General features: G+C 36.4%; 1 protein-coding gene across 1 annotated transcript; it reads right to left on the bottom strand.

Moving 5' to 3' along the window:
- Positions 1–499: 499 nt before the first annotated feature.
- On the bottom strand, positions 500–16,618 carry LOC121241761. The gene is given in 15 exon segments (XM_041139625.1): positions 500–1,226; positions 1,326–1,502; positions 1,765–1,809; positions 2,228–2,298; positions 2,451–2,511; positions 2,598–2,756; positions 3,304–3,402; positions 4,481–4,561; positions 5,252–5,375; positions 12,103–12,197; positions 13,021–13,147; positions 13,952–14,036; positions 14,039–14,054; positions 14,962–15,043; positions 16,285–16,618. Coding segments are annotated over 15 exon segments (1,761 nt in total). The 5' UTR covers positions 16,323–16,618; the 3' UTR covers positions 500–725.
- Positions 16,619–17,288: the final 670 nt, after the last annotated feature.

Here is a 17,288-nt window from a genome sequence, read left to right as displayed (position 1 = left end):
AGAAAATCTAAATTCAGAGAGCATCATGAGCGTTAAAACACAACAAAATCATACCACGCACGGATCTCCATTTCTACTAGTTCAAGTAGTTCTGGATCATTTACTTACTGTATGCACTTAATTGAGAAAGCACGTCAATGATCATTGGCACCCCAACCTGAGCCACAAAAACGAAGGGAACCATTACACACCCTACGATCAAGCAGAATATGTTCCTCGGCTTTGTCGCATGCGCACATCTATAGCGTGTACCGGCAAAATGCCTTCTATTTACGATAGAAATTTGGGTCCCCCCTAACATTTCAGCATAGACTTGTGATCCACTTCTTTTTTTAGTTTTTTTTTAATGCAAACTTAACGTTAAATTGAAAGTGAAAAATAAAGGATAGTTCGAGTAAAACATGCAATTTCTCGGTTGAATAAAATCAAAGGAATAAATTCAATAGCCAAATGTCAATTTTTATTTACTGGAATTGAAAGATCATTTCTTACATGGAAATAAAAACAATCATTTTTTCTATTCTTTAATCATAACTGTAGATCAGTGTAACAAAATGTGAAGGAAAGATATTAGCCTTTCTTACACACACATACAAAGCACATTTCTTTTTTCCTTTCTTTTTATAGGAAGCAATTACAAACTACAATTCCTGTCTCTCGATGCTTAGCTACACGACATTCATTTACCAGATTTTGCACGAAAAAAGAAAGAAAATCTTTTCATCTCATCGATTATTGCTGTTTCGGAAAAAGTTGAAATCCCAACGACGCATTAAACCATCCATAACATGGCCTGCCGGGCTACGTTCAACAGTCAATGTGGCTTTTGTATTGGCTGAAATATCAGCATCCGATGAGCTCTGAATGCTTGCTGAAGTATCGCTACAAGCAGAAGTTCCTGTGCTTCCATTTTCCATGCCAGATGAAGAAGCATCAATTGCATGTCCTGCAGTCACACTCGAATCAGGAGATGGCTGCTCAGATGCCAATTTCTGGGCATTGAAGACAGAAGTGGAACTGGATTCTGTTTTTGACTGTTCACAATGCTCGACTGGATTGGAATTGAGTTGTGTCTCTGAAGACCCACAACGCTCTGTAGGAGAAGCATCCTGGTCATCTCTATATAAAGGCTTTATAGAACTGGAGCTAACGCTAGGCGGTTCTCCTGCCTGGGGATGTCCCATTTCCAAGTCTTTTAATGATTCCATCACTGCTTCCATGAGCATCTGAAAGTTTTGGACATGTCAAAGGTCAACTCAAAGCAACAACTTCATGGAGAACGTAATTTTGGATTAGATGATGTGAAAACATGTACTTTGACTCACTCTTTCTTCCTCCTCCAAATTGGACGGAAAACCTGTCAAGTCATCAAGTGGGTATTCCACATATTGATCATCATCTGAAGTAGTTGGAGCATGGGGGCCACAAGGACGGCCATTGGAAAATTCAAAGCTAATCATTTCAGATGATGATGGGCAATGCTCGTCATCAATTTTTTCATCCTGCCGCAAAGAATCATGTGCTGTAATTGACACAGTCCCTGTATTTGTATTTGTATTGATTATTTTATTCTATCTTGTTTCCATATTTTTTATCTTTTCCTTTTCAAAGTTGTCCTCTTCCTGTTCCGGAAGTAGAGGATTATTGATTAAGGGTATCACATACATGATTGTGGCTCAAAACCCGTTATCTACGGGAGGGGACAAACTCAATGGAAGAAAATTTAATATATAAACAGTGAAACAAGAGATGTAAAGAAGATACCTCATCTTCAGATTTATCATCTTTAGAAGGGAAATTAGAAGGAACCTGAGTGAAGTAAAAGAAACCATAAATAGACAATGTTACAAAACTACATTCGGGTCAATACGGCTGAAGCATCAAAAGTACCATATATTTTGGGGTTAAGTCAAGTCAATCTAAGAACCCCAATCCCCAAAAAGAGAGAAGAAAATGTCAACCTAATTTTTTTCCCTGCCAGATTTCCTCTGTGTACATGTGCGTGGGCAAATGTGTGGGTGTGAAGAGACAAAGGGAGAAAGAGGAAGAGAATGGGTGGAATGGGGATCCAGAAAATTGTTCCGTGCACATTGGGCATGCAGCACACACTCCTACTGATATAGAATTAATTTGATGATAACAGGTTTGAAAGAAGTGGTGTTCTGGTCGGCCTTTTTGTATTGGGTATCAATTTGACATCTAAACACCAAACCAACCAATCACTAACCTCTGTCCTGCTCATAGGTCTTCTCGTACGGAGGTTTTTAATGGCATCTGCTGTGCTGCTTGTTGCTGGTTCTGCAAATAAGAAATCAATGAGACAGAAAAAAGAATGGTTACTGAATAAAGATCCTAAAAGACATCAGTATTTGAGAAGCAAAGAAGATTTACTTATCAACAACAAAAAAAAAAAAAAAAATAGCAAAGAAGATTAGGTACTCAAGTCTTGCCTTTAGATGTAGTTGAAGATTCAAGGTCATAGCCAACTTCATGCACATTTCTCCAACCACCCTGAAGGTTTTTTGAAGGGTTGTTATTATGAAAGCTGGCTGTTTGGATAAAATAAAAAATTACAACCAGACCTATCAGTTTTTTACCTTACCAAAGTAATCATCCATGGGATCAAAAAATGCTCTAGCTAGGTCATCCTCTGGAGGTTGCAAAACATTGTGGAAAAATATATTTATAGAATCAAAGTAGAACTGTGGACGTGGAGAGTTATGGTCCCCCTCAAACTTGATAATGTTTTTGTCTCCCTGTAAAAAAGAAATGCATTAAAAGAGAAGCCTGACATAGCAAACAATGCATGGAATGGAAAACTACATATCCCTAGAAACCAGAAGGGAGATCCAGGCATCTCACGCTAATTCTAGAAAATAAATGTAGAGACATCTAGTGAATTCAGGATGAAAATCAAAGGTAGGAGATCTAAAGGCTCTCTTGCATAAGGAAATTTAGAAGATTACTAGAGCATATGTTGGGGATACAAAGGCAGAAACAATCATGAAATTAAAACATTACAGCCTAATAATATGAGTGTGGCTCAACAGTGCATAGGGACTTCCTAACTGAACCAAGACAAAAGGTCAGGTGTTAATATTCACAACAGAAGAAACCGGTGGAGGAGGCTTCTTATGTTTAACCTTCCAAAGCCACGAACTTCCTATCGAGAACAAAACACTTTTCAAAAGTGAAAACACCAAATTACATGCAGCATGCAGATAATGAAGCATGTCTGCCAAATTTTATACAAATACTTACAAATATCGTGCATACCAACATGATGATATGAATGATAATTACCATATATGCCTCGAATATACGATCTGAATGGTGGGGGAGTATGAAATCATCATCAATGGCATGCCCTAGTAAAACAGGGACGAAGCAAGAACTTGCCACCTATAGTAAAGAGCAATAGTGGAACACTTTTGTCAATAAGAGTAAACAACAAGAAATAAGTGCTGAACAGGGTCATTCATTTTTGACATCATGAATATACATAAACTTCTCACACATGCCTCTGAAAACCTTTGCATTCCCTAAAATTAATTCACTTTCCTAGTTCAACAATTATGCATGCAAATTAAAGAAAATAAATTTGTTACACAACCACGAGAACAATAGCAGGTTGAGTCCAAGAGCTTGTCTAAGGCTAAAACTAGCTAGCTCGTGTCCAAAATTAAACAATGAGGAAGCTCAACTGACAAAATACATGGACAGGCTCTGGAAGTTTCATGCATAAACAAGTGCTTCTTGACATTAGATGGCATCCACCAAATGAAAAATTCTACTCAACATCCCTCACACCACACACCATATCTTTTTTAATTTTTTTCCCCTTTTTTCCATAATAAGTATGTAGTGTATGGATGATGAGTTGAACAACTCAATTAGTTTAACAGGAATAAAAAATTTTAAAAAAATATATTTTATGTAAGGTGTGTGGTGTGGGATGATGGCATCCCTCTCCAACAAATATACAGCACTGCTTATCACAAAAGTAAATACCTTTCCTGTTAAGCATTGGGGGAATACCATATGTTGCAACAGAATTTATTACTGGTCAATCTAGCTGAAGGATCTACCAGACTCTTTGGTTCAGCATGGGCTACACTTTTAAAGTAGATTGGTAAATGAATTTGTGCGCTCACATGCAGCCAGGAGAGGATGAAAGCATGGAGGGAGGTAATATAGGAAAGATATTTTACTATTAACACCCTGAACTGGTCCTAATGAATCATCTCGTGGGTGAGGCTTATTCGATAATTGCTGTATAGTCAGATTTGGCAATCCTCAAAATGAACAAGCTGTCTTTAACCAAGCATGGCAACTATCCCGAAAGTTTGTTGTACATTAAGCTTGAACATCACTCAATGATATGAAACAAAAACCATAAATCCTCCACAGTGCTTTTATTCAAAGTAATGGACCAGAAATACAACCCAACAAAAAAGCAAAATCATTGATAAGACTAAACCTTAATGGTGTTCAGGTCCATTATGTCAAACTTTGCCTTTTTCTGAATAGCTCTTCGCATGTATTGGATTGCGAACTTCACCTAGAATTAGCAAAGAGGAAGAAAGCAAAGGTGATAACAGTCCTTCGAAACATTTTTGCAATTGTGCTCCCAGCCATTAATCAAAGTAAACAGTCAAAATCGTGAAATTCAGGGTGACAGCAAATAAGGCAATGATTACAGCAATATACTCAAATCAGAAAAAAGATACAATTGCACGTCTTAAACAACCCAAAGATGTTTATGAGTGCCTGATACATATTTAGTATTCAACCCCCATTTAATAGAACATATTCATATAGGGTGCTCTCATAACTTAAGGTTCCATTTGGTAAATATGTTAACAAATATTCAGACTGAATTTGATGGCAAATTTCACAAAAAGCAAGGGAGGAAAGGCAGCAAAGTTATGAAAGTCATTTTCCAAGTATTTTAGTGGAAATTATTACTCTATATGTTAGTAAAGTTATTGAGTTTGGTAGAAAGTTTCACTATTTGAGAAAAACCCAGACCTAATAAAGTTAAAGGTACAATTCCACCAAATTTTGACAAACTTTGGTATCTACGTGGCAGGTAATACACCAAGGAGATCTTCAAGATGCATCATAACCAAAGCTGCCTAAACCAAGTAGAGAAAGGGGTTTTACACTTGTGCCTCAGAATATGAGTATATAATAGTTCCTTGATGCTAATAAAAGGAAAAAAAAAAGGATGCGCGATGAATTTACTTACAGTGAACTTGGGTAAACGGATCTTGTAGGTATCTACCAGTTCCATCATCAAGTCAACTAGGTCTGAGAACGGACTATCCAAAACCATTCCAGCAATTGAAGGATCCTCAGCTCCATACATTAGGCTGTGAAAAATAAGTTTATACCATCAATGTCTGATAAAAACCAGAAAGACCTATTACCTAACCACTAGAGCAAACAGTCAAACTAAGGCGCCATCACCTATTATTAGGCATAACTGACAACAACACTACCTTTAAAAAAATCCATAAACTTATGGTGGTATTTTTTTTTTTTTTTGATAAGTAAAAGATTGTATTAATAAGAATAGGCATAACCAAGTATACAAGGGGTATACAAGAGGTAACACCTAGTTAGGAGGAAGAAATGGACAAGGAGTTGAAACGTTTAAAATGCTCCATTAATTACGATAATAAGGAGGGAAGTGTGGGGAGGGACAGGTTGAAAGGGAGGGGGATCCTGGTCATCAAATGAAGCCTAAAATCCTCTCTTGGAATGTAAAGGGGATTAATGATGTCAACAAGCGTCTCCGTATTAGATCCCTCATCTGTAGCTGGAAATTGATGTTGTTTGTCTTCAAGAAACCAAGTTGAGTTTATTGATAGAAGCACCATTCGTAGTTTGTGGGGCTATTCTTTTGTGGGTTGGAGTTATCTTGCTTCGCTGGGTGCTTCAGGAGGGGTATTGTTGATGTGAGATAAGAGGGTGGAGGACTTAGTAGAGGAATGCATTGGAAATTATTCTGTGGCTAGTTCTTTTAGAAATAGTGAGGATGGGTGGCGATCGGCTTTTGTGGGTGTGTATGGGCCTAATGTGGATAGGGAGAGGAGGTTTTTGTGGGAGGAGTTGGCGCATTTGTTTTACTTGTGGGATGTGCCTTGGTGTTTGTGTGGGGATTTTAATATTGTTCAGTTTCCTAGTGAGAGGGCCGGTGCATCTACTTTATCTGTGGCTATTGAAGAGTTTTCGGAGATAATTTTTTATCTGAATCTTGTGGATCTTCCATTGGTAGGGGGTTTATACTTAGTCTAACAATAGAGGGGGGTCAAGGTTGGATAAATTTCTAGTCTCTCCTTCTTGGGAAACTCACTATCTGGATTTATGCCAAAAGAGGTTGCTTCGTGTTTGTTTTGATCATTATCCCACTTTGCTTGATTGTGGTGGCTTAATTAGGAGTAGGCGTTATTTCAAATTTGAGAATATATGGCTTGCAACTGATGGATTTGTGGAGAAGGTTAGGAATTCATGGGCCCCTTACTCCTTATCTGGAACTCCTAGTTTTATTTTGGCAAGTAAACTCAAAGCTCTAAAGTTTGATTTAAAGAAGTGGAATAATGAAGTTTTTAGGCATACTGAAGTGCAGAAAAATCTGATTTGGGATGAGTCGCATGCTTTGGAGGAGGGGGAGGAAAATGAAGAGTCATTTTTTTTTTATAAGGAAAATGAAGAGTCATTGTCAAGGAAGAATGAGATGATGACTGAAATTGAGAAGGTTTTGTTGATGGAAGAAATTTCTTGGAGGCAAAAATCAAGGTTGAAAGAGGGGGATAGTTGCCCTAAATTTTTTCACAAAATGGCTAATTCACCCTGGCGCAATAACGCTATTGAGGTACTTCATTCCAGTACCAATGTTCTTCACTCCCCTGATGAGAATCAGGATCACATTGTGCAATATTATGAAAATCTTCTAACCGAGACAGAGGAGTGGCATCCTAAGTTAGATGGTCTGAATTTTGACCAGCTGGACCTCTGTACAGTCAGCTGGTTGGAGAGGCCTTTTGAAGAAAATGAGGTGTATCAGGTGGTGAGTGGAATATGTAAAGATAAAGCTCCGGGCCCAGATGGCTTCTCCATGGCTTTTTTTCAAGAGTGTTGGGATATATTGAAAGTAGAAGTTATGCGGGTATTCCAATATTTTCATTATTGTCAGAAGTTTGAGAAGTCCCTAAATGCTACATTTATTGCACTCATCCCTAAGATAGCCGGTGCCCATGAGTTGAAAGATTTCCGTTCTATTAGTTTGATAGGTGGGATCTATAAAATTATTTCGAAGGTGTTAGCTAATCGTATAAGTACCGCGATAGATAAAATCATTTCTAAATCTCAAAATGTTTTTGTTAAGGGACGTACTCGATTCTAATTGCTAATGAGCGTTTGGACAGCCGTATGAGGATAGGTATTCCGAGGGTTCTTTGCAAGCTTGATATGGAAAAGGCATACGATCACGTGTGCTGGGATTTTCTTTTTTATATGCTACGAAGATGCGGCTTTGGGGATAGGTGGTGTCGATGGGTTAGACATTGTGTTTCAACAGCTCGGTTCTCTGTATTAGTCGATGAAAACTCATGGTTTTTTTCAGAGTTCGAGGGGTTCGAGACAAGGGGATCCGTTATCCCCTTTCCTTTTTGTTTTAGTGATGGAAGCGTTGAGTCATGTGGTGGCATGTGGTGGAGGCTGTTGTCGGGGGGTGGGGGGGGGGGGGTTCTCTCTAGTTCTTCCATTTATTATTTGTGGATAATACTCTCATTTTTTGTGATGCTGACAATGGACAGATTCAAGCTTTAAGGGTCGTTCTATTGTGCTTTGAAGCTGTCTCAAGCCTCAAGGTGAATTTGGACAAGTCAGAATTGGTACCCGTGGGAGATGTGAGGAATATTAACCATTTTGCGGATTTGTTGGGCTGCAAAGTTGCTTCTCTTCCAATGAAATATATTGGGCTTCCGTTGGGGGTGTCGTTCAAAGTTAAGAATATATGGGATGGTGTTGTAGAAAAGGTTGAGAAAAGATTGTCAGGTTGGAAGCGTCTATATTTATCAAAAGGGGGAAGACTAACCCTCACTAAAAGTATCATTTTCAACCTTCTCACTTATTATCTTTCCTTATTCCTATTACCGGTTGGTGTGGCTAACTGAATTGAGAAGTTGTTTAGAGCATTTTTATAGGGTGGCATGGGAGAGGAGAATAAATTCCACCTTGTCAGTTGGCATAGGGTGTGCTGCCCGTTGTGAATGGAGGCCTGGGGATGCGAAATTTGAGTAATTTTAATAAGGCACCATTAGGGAAGTGGCTATGGAGATATCAAATGGAAGGAACTCATTGTGGAGAGAGGTCATTGATCAAAAGTATGGAGGTGATTGGGGGGGATGGTGCTCTAAGGAGGGTAAGGGATCTTATGTGCTTATGGAAATATATTAGAAAGGGGTGAGACAGTTTTGTAAAACATATTAAGTTTGAGGTAGGAGAGGGTGCAAGAATTCGTTTTTGGTTCGATGAATGGTATGGTGAGAGAGCTCTTAATTCTATTTTCCTGATTATTTTCAGCTTGGTTGGAAATCAACAGGCTGCTGTTTCAGAGATGTTGAGTCATGCTAATGCGAATGTGCATTGGAATGTTACTTTCATTAGAAACATACAGGATTGGAACTTAATGAGATTGCAGATTTTTTCAGTTTTTTGTATTCTCTGAATATAGGAGGAAATGAGAGGGATCGAATGTTGTGGAAACACATAGGGAGCAAAAAAAATTCTGTTAAATCTTATTATAAGATGTTGTCTAGTCAGCAGCAATTCTCTTTTCCGTGGAAGAGTATTTGGAGGGCGTTTGTGCCGTCTAAAGTTGCTTTTTTCACTTGGAAAGCCGCACTTGGGAAGATTTTGACGATTGACAATTTGAAGAAACGTGGCATGGATGTTATGGAGTGGTGCTTCATGTGTAAGAAAAATGGTGAATCAATTGATCATTTACTCTTACATTGAGAGGTGGCTAGGGAGTTATGGGTTGGGGTTCTTAGTAGAGCTGGGTTGAGTTGGGTTATGCCAGTGAGAGTGGTGGATCTACTAGCATCTTGGAATAGGAGGCACAGAAGCTCTCAGTTGGTAGCAGCGTGGAGGATGATTCATTTGTGTATTATGTGGTGCTTATGGATAGAAAGGAATGAGTGATGCTTCAACGACAAGAAGCGAACTATTGAGGATATCTGGAAATTGTTTGTCTTATTTGCTACAGTGGTTCTTGGCTATTGTCCTTAAGGGAGGAAATGTTCATGAGTTTTTGTTTTCTTTTCAAGTTCTAGAATGTAATTAGGTGCTTCTTTTCTATACTTCCTGTGTACATGGGTTTCGCCTAGTTTCATTAAATAAAATTTTCTTACTTATAAAAAAAAATGAGGAAGAAATGGAAACAAGAAAACCATGAAAGTCTAGGCCATTGAAATTTATAGCTTTAGCCCATAGGAACAAAGTTTTAACAAAGAACAATCTAATCTCCTCCAATGAGCGCTCATTATCTTCAAAAGTCTGAATATTTCTTTCCTTCCATAGGCACCATAGAATACATATAGAAATCATCTTCCACACAGCTGTGATTTGTGGAACACCGCCCAGATTCATCCAGCTGGCCAGGAGCTCAACCACAATAGCAGGCATAACCCAGGCTAACTCTAATCTTCTGAAGACATCGTCCCATAACGCTCTAGCGACCTCACAATGCAATAGAAGATGATCCACAGTCTCACCACTCTTTCTGCACATACAACACTAGTCTACAACAATCACCCGGTGTTTTCGTAAATTATACATAGTCAAAATCTCGCCCAAAGAAGCTGTCCAAGAGAAAAAAATACCGCCTTGGGAGGTGCCTTATTTCTCCAAATCCTTCTCCATAGAAAGTAATTGTTCTAGGGATGTGCTAGGGACTTATAGAAGGAACGAACAGAAAATGTACCTTTCTAGCTGGTACCCACGACAAATTGTCAGTTCCTTGAGTACTCGATCTCATGGCGTACAACAGTTTGAAAAACTTATGGTGGTATTTCACAACTATTATAGAAAATCGTATAAATACAGCTATAGAAAATTTAAATTGGAATATACAGCTACTACAGCTATAATATATGTATATATATGAGGAAACTACATTTTGGACCCAAATCTTTTTTTTTTTTTTTTTTTTATAAGTAAGAGATAAATTATATATATGAAGGAAATAGACATAGCCCATGTACATAGGAAGTATATAGAAGAACACCTAAATACTGGATCCCAAATCTACCTATTAAAAATAAAGTTATTTTTGCCTTTAAAAAAAGAGTGGGGCTACTCTACTGCCCCACTCTTACCGCTGGGCGTACCGCCCAGTGTTAATTTTTTTTTTCCTTTTTTCTTTTCACATTTTTTTAATACATTTAAATATTTTTAAAAAATAAAAAAAATATACCAATAAACTTAAAATCACTTCCTTAATCACTAAGTAAAAAAAAAAAAAAAAAATTTGCCAAGCGGTCAAATGCAGCGGTACAAATGGGAGGGCAAACTAGTGTTTCTCTTAAAAAAAATCTACCACCACCTTTTCAATTTGTACTCTAAACAACAAAAATTGTCAGTAGGCACCCTCGATCTATAGATCCGACTGTTAATATCGGTGAAAAAAAGCACATGCAGCACAATTGTAATGGTAAAATCTTGACTGAGGGTGTAAATTGGCAGGATTTAGTAGTTTAGGGCGTGATTGATGACTTGATAGTTTAGGTGCAAACTGAAAAAATGGTGATAGTTCAAGGACACAAAATATAATATCCATGCCAAAATAGGCATAGCCAAGTACACGGACATAAACAAGAGCAACACCTGGCCATGATTCTCTAGAGATACAACGAATTCATGGATATATTTCTTTTTTTGAAAAGTAAAATTAAAATTTGATTACTAGAGGAGTCATGGATATTTTTTTTTTTTTATACGTAGAGGAGTCATGGATATTTAAACCATCGATTCTCGAAATTAAAACATCAATATCACAATACTCATTCGAAAATAAGCTATTAAACTAAAAAATAACATATTTATGAAGTGAAAATTGTTAAAAATACCAATTGTAATCTTTTCTCAAAATTTCCACTTCAATTCACTCCCTCAGCAGAAATCCACCATACGCTCCTACCAACAACTTTCTAGTACCATCCTCCTATCTTTTTTGGCGGCAACAATCATGCAGATGCAACATTTAGACCCCATGGTTCTTTGTGATTTTTATCCAAGCTGCCAAGTAAAGCTTACAACCACCAGATTTCCTTGTTTAAAATCCTCAACCACAGCTGATCTTAGTTCATTTAAGGCTTTTATATGAAATAATGTCACAATTCAACAGACTCAACTCAAGAACAGATAAAATCAGACGAAAGAAGGTCCAATAGGTTGGTTCATCTCAAACAGTACATGCTTGTTCTTGTGGTAAGTGATTCACATTGATCAGGTAAAATATATATATATATATATATATATTCTTGGTGTATCTATTTCTACATTTAGACCCCATAGTATATGTCCATGCAACATACGCCTATTCCTCCATTAGTATTAATAAAATCTCTTTTACACATATATAAAATATATATATATATATATATATATTCGCATAATTCTCTTGATTTTTAGCAGCCAATTAACCATAAGACATTAAAGAAAAAAATGGGTTAAGTAATAACGAATCAAACTGCTATATACAGTCAACGAATACCCTTTCCTTCCTGGTAAAGTAAAGAAGACTTGGGAGTAGTTTGGATTCAGAGATGAGTTGAGATAGTTTGTGAATAGATGGTTTGTGAATAGTAGACTAAAAGTTGAATTGTTTATTATATTTTGTGTGAAAATTTGGAAAAGTTGTTTTGGGATTTGAAAAAGTTGAATTGTTTATTATATTTTGTGTGGAAATTTGAGAAAGTTGTAATGATGAGATGAGATGAGTTGAGGTGGGTTTTGAATTCGAACGAGGCCTTATATGTTCTAATTTCTGTACACACGAGATTAAAGGAAGACGGAGTGCATGGGAAAAACCTAGTAACAGCACCCATTGAACGTCCCCACAAGCCTATCAAAGAGATATTACCATCTGCCCGCAGATATTCAACCACAGACCTGAGATCATCCTTCTGAAAAACAGTACACAACATCAAACGGAAGTTACATGATGAAGAGTGGTGCTCTAATGCATACACAGAACTCTGGTGAATAAGTATGAGAACTTGTATAAATATACAACATAGGTAATGAAAAATAGCATGCATAAACATGTGTCAAATTGTGCAGGGAAGTTATCCCAGATGGTTTGGTTATGTGCAACAGATGCACCAGTGTTTAATTATTTTAGAACTAAAAGTGGGTCAAAGATAACATGGATAGAAGTAGCAAGAAAGAATAAGGCCATAAATTAATGGAGAATATGCATTTGATAAGGCCGAGTGGATTAAGATGAAAAATCGCATAGGTTCAGAAAAGGACTTCTATAGCCAGTAAGGCTTTACTGAGTAGAGTTATATGACATGCAATCTTGTGTGGCTGACTTGTAACACCCTATGGCTATGAGTGTCCCTTTCTTGTATGATCCTGCCAAATATGCATTTAACTGAAAGAGTAAAAAGACATTGGGTTTCTTGATAATAAGCAGAAAACATATTGAAAAGACTCCATGTGAACATGAGACCATGCATGAATAAACACCAGTGTATTTAAACATTTGACTTAATGTTAGTTTCTCAATTTTCCAATAAACAAACTGCGAGTGTTCACTTCCCAGAAGGTTGCTTGCTCTTTTATATCTAGTTTAACTTCAAACTCCAAAAAGCAGAAGCATTAATGGTGTTTTATGGAATACAAATGGTGAAAATGTGGATTGAACACAAATAAGAGTAGACTATCGTTGTTAAGGTTTATTTGGATGGCAAATATCTTCATATTGGTTATTCAGTGACTTACTTCATTCCACCCCAGGGTGACATGCTCTCCTCCAGAGAGTCCAGATCCAGAGAAATCAAGAGTGAAAACTGAAATGTGCGACGGCAGCAAAATTATTGCAGCTTCACTGGCATCAGCCCTGCACCCACTGCGAAGAAAATAAAGCACCAGTCAAATAAGATTAAATAATCAAATAGCTGCAGAATTTGAATAAGAAACTCTTGAAAAGTTAAATGACGTTGATCTTGATAGAGAAGTCTAGGCATACAAAAAGATGAAAATAAGCTAGAAAGTTTCGAGTTTTCTACGGTCCATCATCCAGTTCTAAGAATGGTATCCCAAGAAAGCTGCAGATATATTGCTGGATTAAAGTTCAAATTTTATATGTTGCAGAAAGATATCTTCTATGGCTATTCAGCAATGTGTCTGTCATGTGTGAAGCACTTCTCATGTTTCTGTAACGGGATTCTTGTAGTGGCACATATGATACAAGGGAGAGAAACTGTCATTCAATCAGAATAAGACCCTTTCTATGCCAGCGTTTTCTATATCAAACCATTCATAACACTGTTTTCTCCAGTCATAAGAATGTGACCCACATGTACCACAAGTACTATATTGTAAGTTGAACCCAGCCCAAGTAAGAGACACTTCAAAACCAACCCAGAACATGCCCAACACTGAAAACTAAAAGGGAAAATGGCTGCTGGAATGGACCAAACCCAATTCTGCAATTTACAAAGGTAAGGGGTTGAAGGAGTAGACTTTTTAGCTAGGCATATCTACAAATATACGCCTTATGTACTTGGATAGCACCTTTTTGATCATTATTAAAATTATCCTACTTATGAAAAGGGTTTAAAATTCCACAAGAACAACGGTAGAATCTACAACTGAAAGAAAATCCTTTAAATCATGCCAAGTAGCCATATTTCTCCAGGCACGGATTCACCTGTTCCCGTGGCAGTATATCACACAGGGCAAAGGCTTTCCTTCGGGACTGACAATAGGCACGTAATGACTGCACTGAAGAATATCCCCCTACTGTTTTTAACCTGAAAAATTTCAAAGCCCCTAAAATGAAAGTCTGACAAAAGCCTGGGATTCTTAAAGTTCAAAAAAGGATGTGCAAAATAAAAGTATCGAAGAATTTAAAAAAAAAAAAAAAAAAGAGTAACAAAACAAAAGTACCAACTACACAGTTATAGGGTGATATAGCAAGTATACTTAGCAAAGAGTTTAAGGCCTCGTTTGTTTTCACAATTCCTCTCAACTCATCTCATCTCATCTAATTATTACAACTTTCTCAAATTCTCATACAAAATAAAATAACCAATTCAACTTTTTCAAATCCCGAAAGAAAAATAATATTAAAAAAATATATTCTAACAATATTTTATTCAACTTTTAACTTTAATCTCAAATCATCTCATCTCATTTGCGAAAACAAACAAGGCCTAATTGTGTGGGCCTTCTAGGGCTACCCTTACACGCCAGTCCGTTGATCCATTAAGTGTAGGTAGTTAAACGGCTTCACAATGTTGATGGACAAAAGGCCTTATCCTTCTCTTCCTCCTTGACACGATGAAATTGATACAATACACACCATGAATACATAAAAACCATTTTCCTTGATTAAAGTTATAGTCTTGTAAGATTGTAAGAGGTAATCTCTAGCCACAGAATTTTCTGGATTTTAAAAGCTGCCAGATCTTGCAAAGTTCATGACACCATTTCATAAAAGATCCTAGATTTTAAAAGCTAGCAAACCTTTCTTGAAGAGTTCATGAACACGCAAACCTAACACAGTTATAAGCATACATCAGTGACTTTTTCTTTATTTTAAGATTATGAACAGGTTTGAATCCTTCTGGTGGCTATGGTTGTGCTCCTTCAAAAATTAAGCAGAAAAGTAAGATTGGATCTTTTTTTTCACAGGTAAAAGTAGGAATGGATCCTTACCTCTACATCTTTCCTCTGATACCATTTCCCTTTCAGCATGAACTCTTGATCTAATAAATCATCTTTCGGGTCATATTCAGCTCTGCAGCCCCATAAGGGAAAGACCCATAATCATTTAAACTACTTAAGCAAAGTTCAAAACTTTAAGCCCAAAAACACAAATAACTTGCTTGGGCGACAGAGTTCAGATATTAATAACTTTAATTTCCCAAGGTATCTTCTCACAAGTTCATGTGATTATATTTTTTTAATTGGTAAAAAAATATAATCACATGAACTTGTGAGAGGGTATCTTGATAAATGGAGTCTCGTGCTTAACTCATATTTTGCTTCTTTTGAGTGCTTCACAGATTGAAATGTGTGCCTTTGAGTATGTGCCTCAACAAGTTTCCCAGTTCTCAAATTTCAACCCAAAAACTGAGGATTCTTTTCAAATACTCTAGTCATTATTTTTTATGGGTAATTATTTTATAGGTAAATACTGTAATCATTGTCAGTAATATAAACCATCTCATCTTAGATGCAAACAAAGAAAACAACACACTTAAAGCTGGCTATGCCTTACGGATATTCGACATGAATATCTACCAGCAGAATGGTCTGCAACTTGATTTGGGAACTGGTTATAAACATAACAACTATTATATTTTAAATCTGGGTGTTGTTGTTGAATCAAATCAGATGATAGCTCATAAATTAGAAAACATAGGATTACAGTCACAGTGAACAGCCATGTGGACCTCACAAGCGTAAATGGTTTGAGGAATTTTGACGCCAGTTATAACCCACAGAAATAAATAAGGACTAGAACTTAAATGATCTAAAAATAAATTTAAATGATCTAAAAATGAAAACTTAATGATATCTTCAAAAGATCTCAGATTTCTGATGCATCGAATAAATAATAAATGGATCTTAATGCAGTGACTCCCTGCACAACCACCAAAAACCTTTAAAAAAAAACCTCTCTGGTTGGCAGATAAGATAATTTAAGGCAAAAAAAAAAAAAACACAAAAGTAAAACTTGATTCCTATGCTCTATTTTTTGCTTCTTTCCACCCTTACATAGAAAATAAGGAAACAGAAAGTGGGCTACAACTCAGTTTTACTGAGCCAGTTTCAAATTGTTGAATCGGGCTTAAATTTGTGCCGGGTTTCGTTTTCCTAGCGTCCCATACTCAGATACCCATATAAATATCTTCAATTCTTATTACTTCCCCACCTTTTTCTCAGCATCCAACGGAACAAAAAACCAAATCCCATCTACAAATTCAACAACAAAATCACAAAAAACTTAACAGAGACAAAGAGAAACAAGATGACCTGGGTGGCCGAATGATAAAGTTGACGAGCTGTTCCATGGATTCAAAAGTACACAAGGATCTCCTCCTCTAGCTTTGCCTGAGCTGTTCTCCGAGTATTTTCGTGGAATATGATATTGAAATATACGAATGGTTTCTTGTGCAATCTCTTTTCTACGATACAACGGAGAGGAAGAAGCAGAACGAGAAAAAGAGAGAGAAGGTTCCTCTTGATAGGCAGTGGTTTTGTTTCTTTCTTTAAACAAACCAACAAAACGAAAAGAAGGCGAAAGAGAACCGGCCTTTGTTGGTGGTGTTCCCCATAAATGTTTCTTTGCTTGTAAACAAAAACAAAATGATAAAAAAACCAAAATTGATTGTATTCTTTTTTTTTTTCCTCTAAATTTAAAAACCCACATGTTTCTCAAAATTTATATATCCATATGAATTTATATGATATATTATATGATGAGTGGAAAATTTATTCAAAATTAAAATATCAGGAGAGGTCTATTTTTCAATTAAATATATGAGATATAATCGATTCATATGCACATTTAAGACTTGTTTGGTTATACAAAATTAAACTATCTAATTTCATATCATCTCAAATAATTATTATAAATTTTTTAAATTTTCACACAAAATATAATAAATAATTTAATTTTTTTAAATTTATAAATAAAAATTATATTAAAAAATTATATTATAATAATTTTTTTTTAACAAAATATTACATCTCATCTCATTTCACTGAACTGCATAACAAGCCTAGACATGGATTTCATACAAAATTAATCAGCGAAGGATTGAACTTATTTAAGTAAATTAAAATTAACTCGTTCTTGTCACGACTTTGCAGCAAAATGTGTGTGTTGGGTTTGCACTGGGTCTAGTGGTGGGGATGATGGGAATTTTAAGCATAATCTTAATGGGCCTGGACCCAACCGGGCTGAGCCCATTCCCTCAGCAATTGGAACTTTCCAACTAACCGAACCAAGACCAAACTAAATTAAAAAAAAAAAA

Source organism: Juglans microcarpa x Juglans regia, chromosome 1D (genome assembly GCF_004785595.1).
Source record: "Juglans microcarpa x Juglans regia isolate MS1-56 chromosome 1D, Jm3101_v1.0, whole genome shotgun sequence".
Classification (NCBI taxonomy): Eukaryota; Viridiplantae; Streptophyta; class Magnoliopsida; order Fagales; family Juglandaceae; genus Juglans; species Juglans microcarpa x Juglans regia.
The sequence above is the reverse complement of the archived record's forward strand: the minus strand, read 5'-3'. Positions and strand labels throughout refer to the sequence as shown.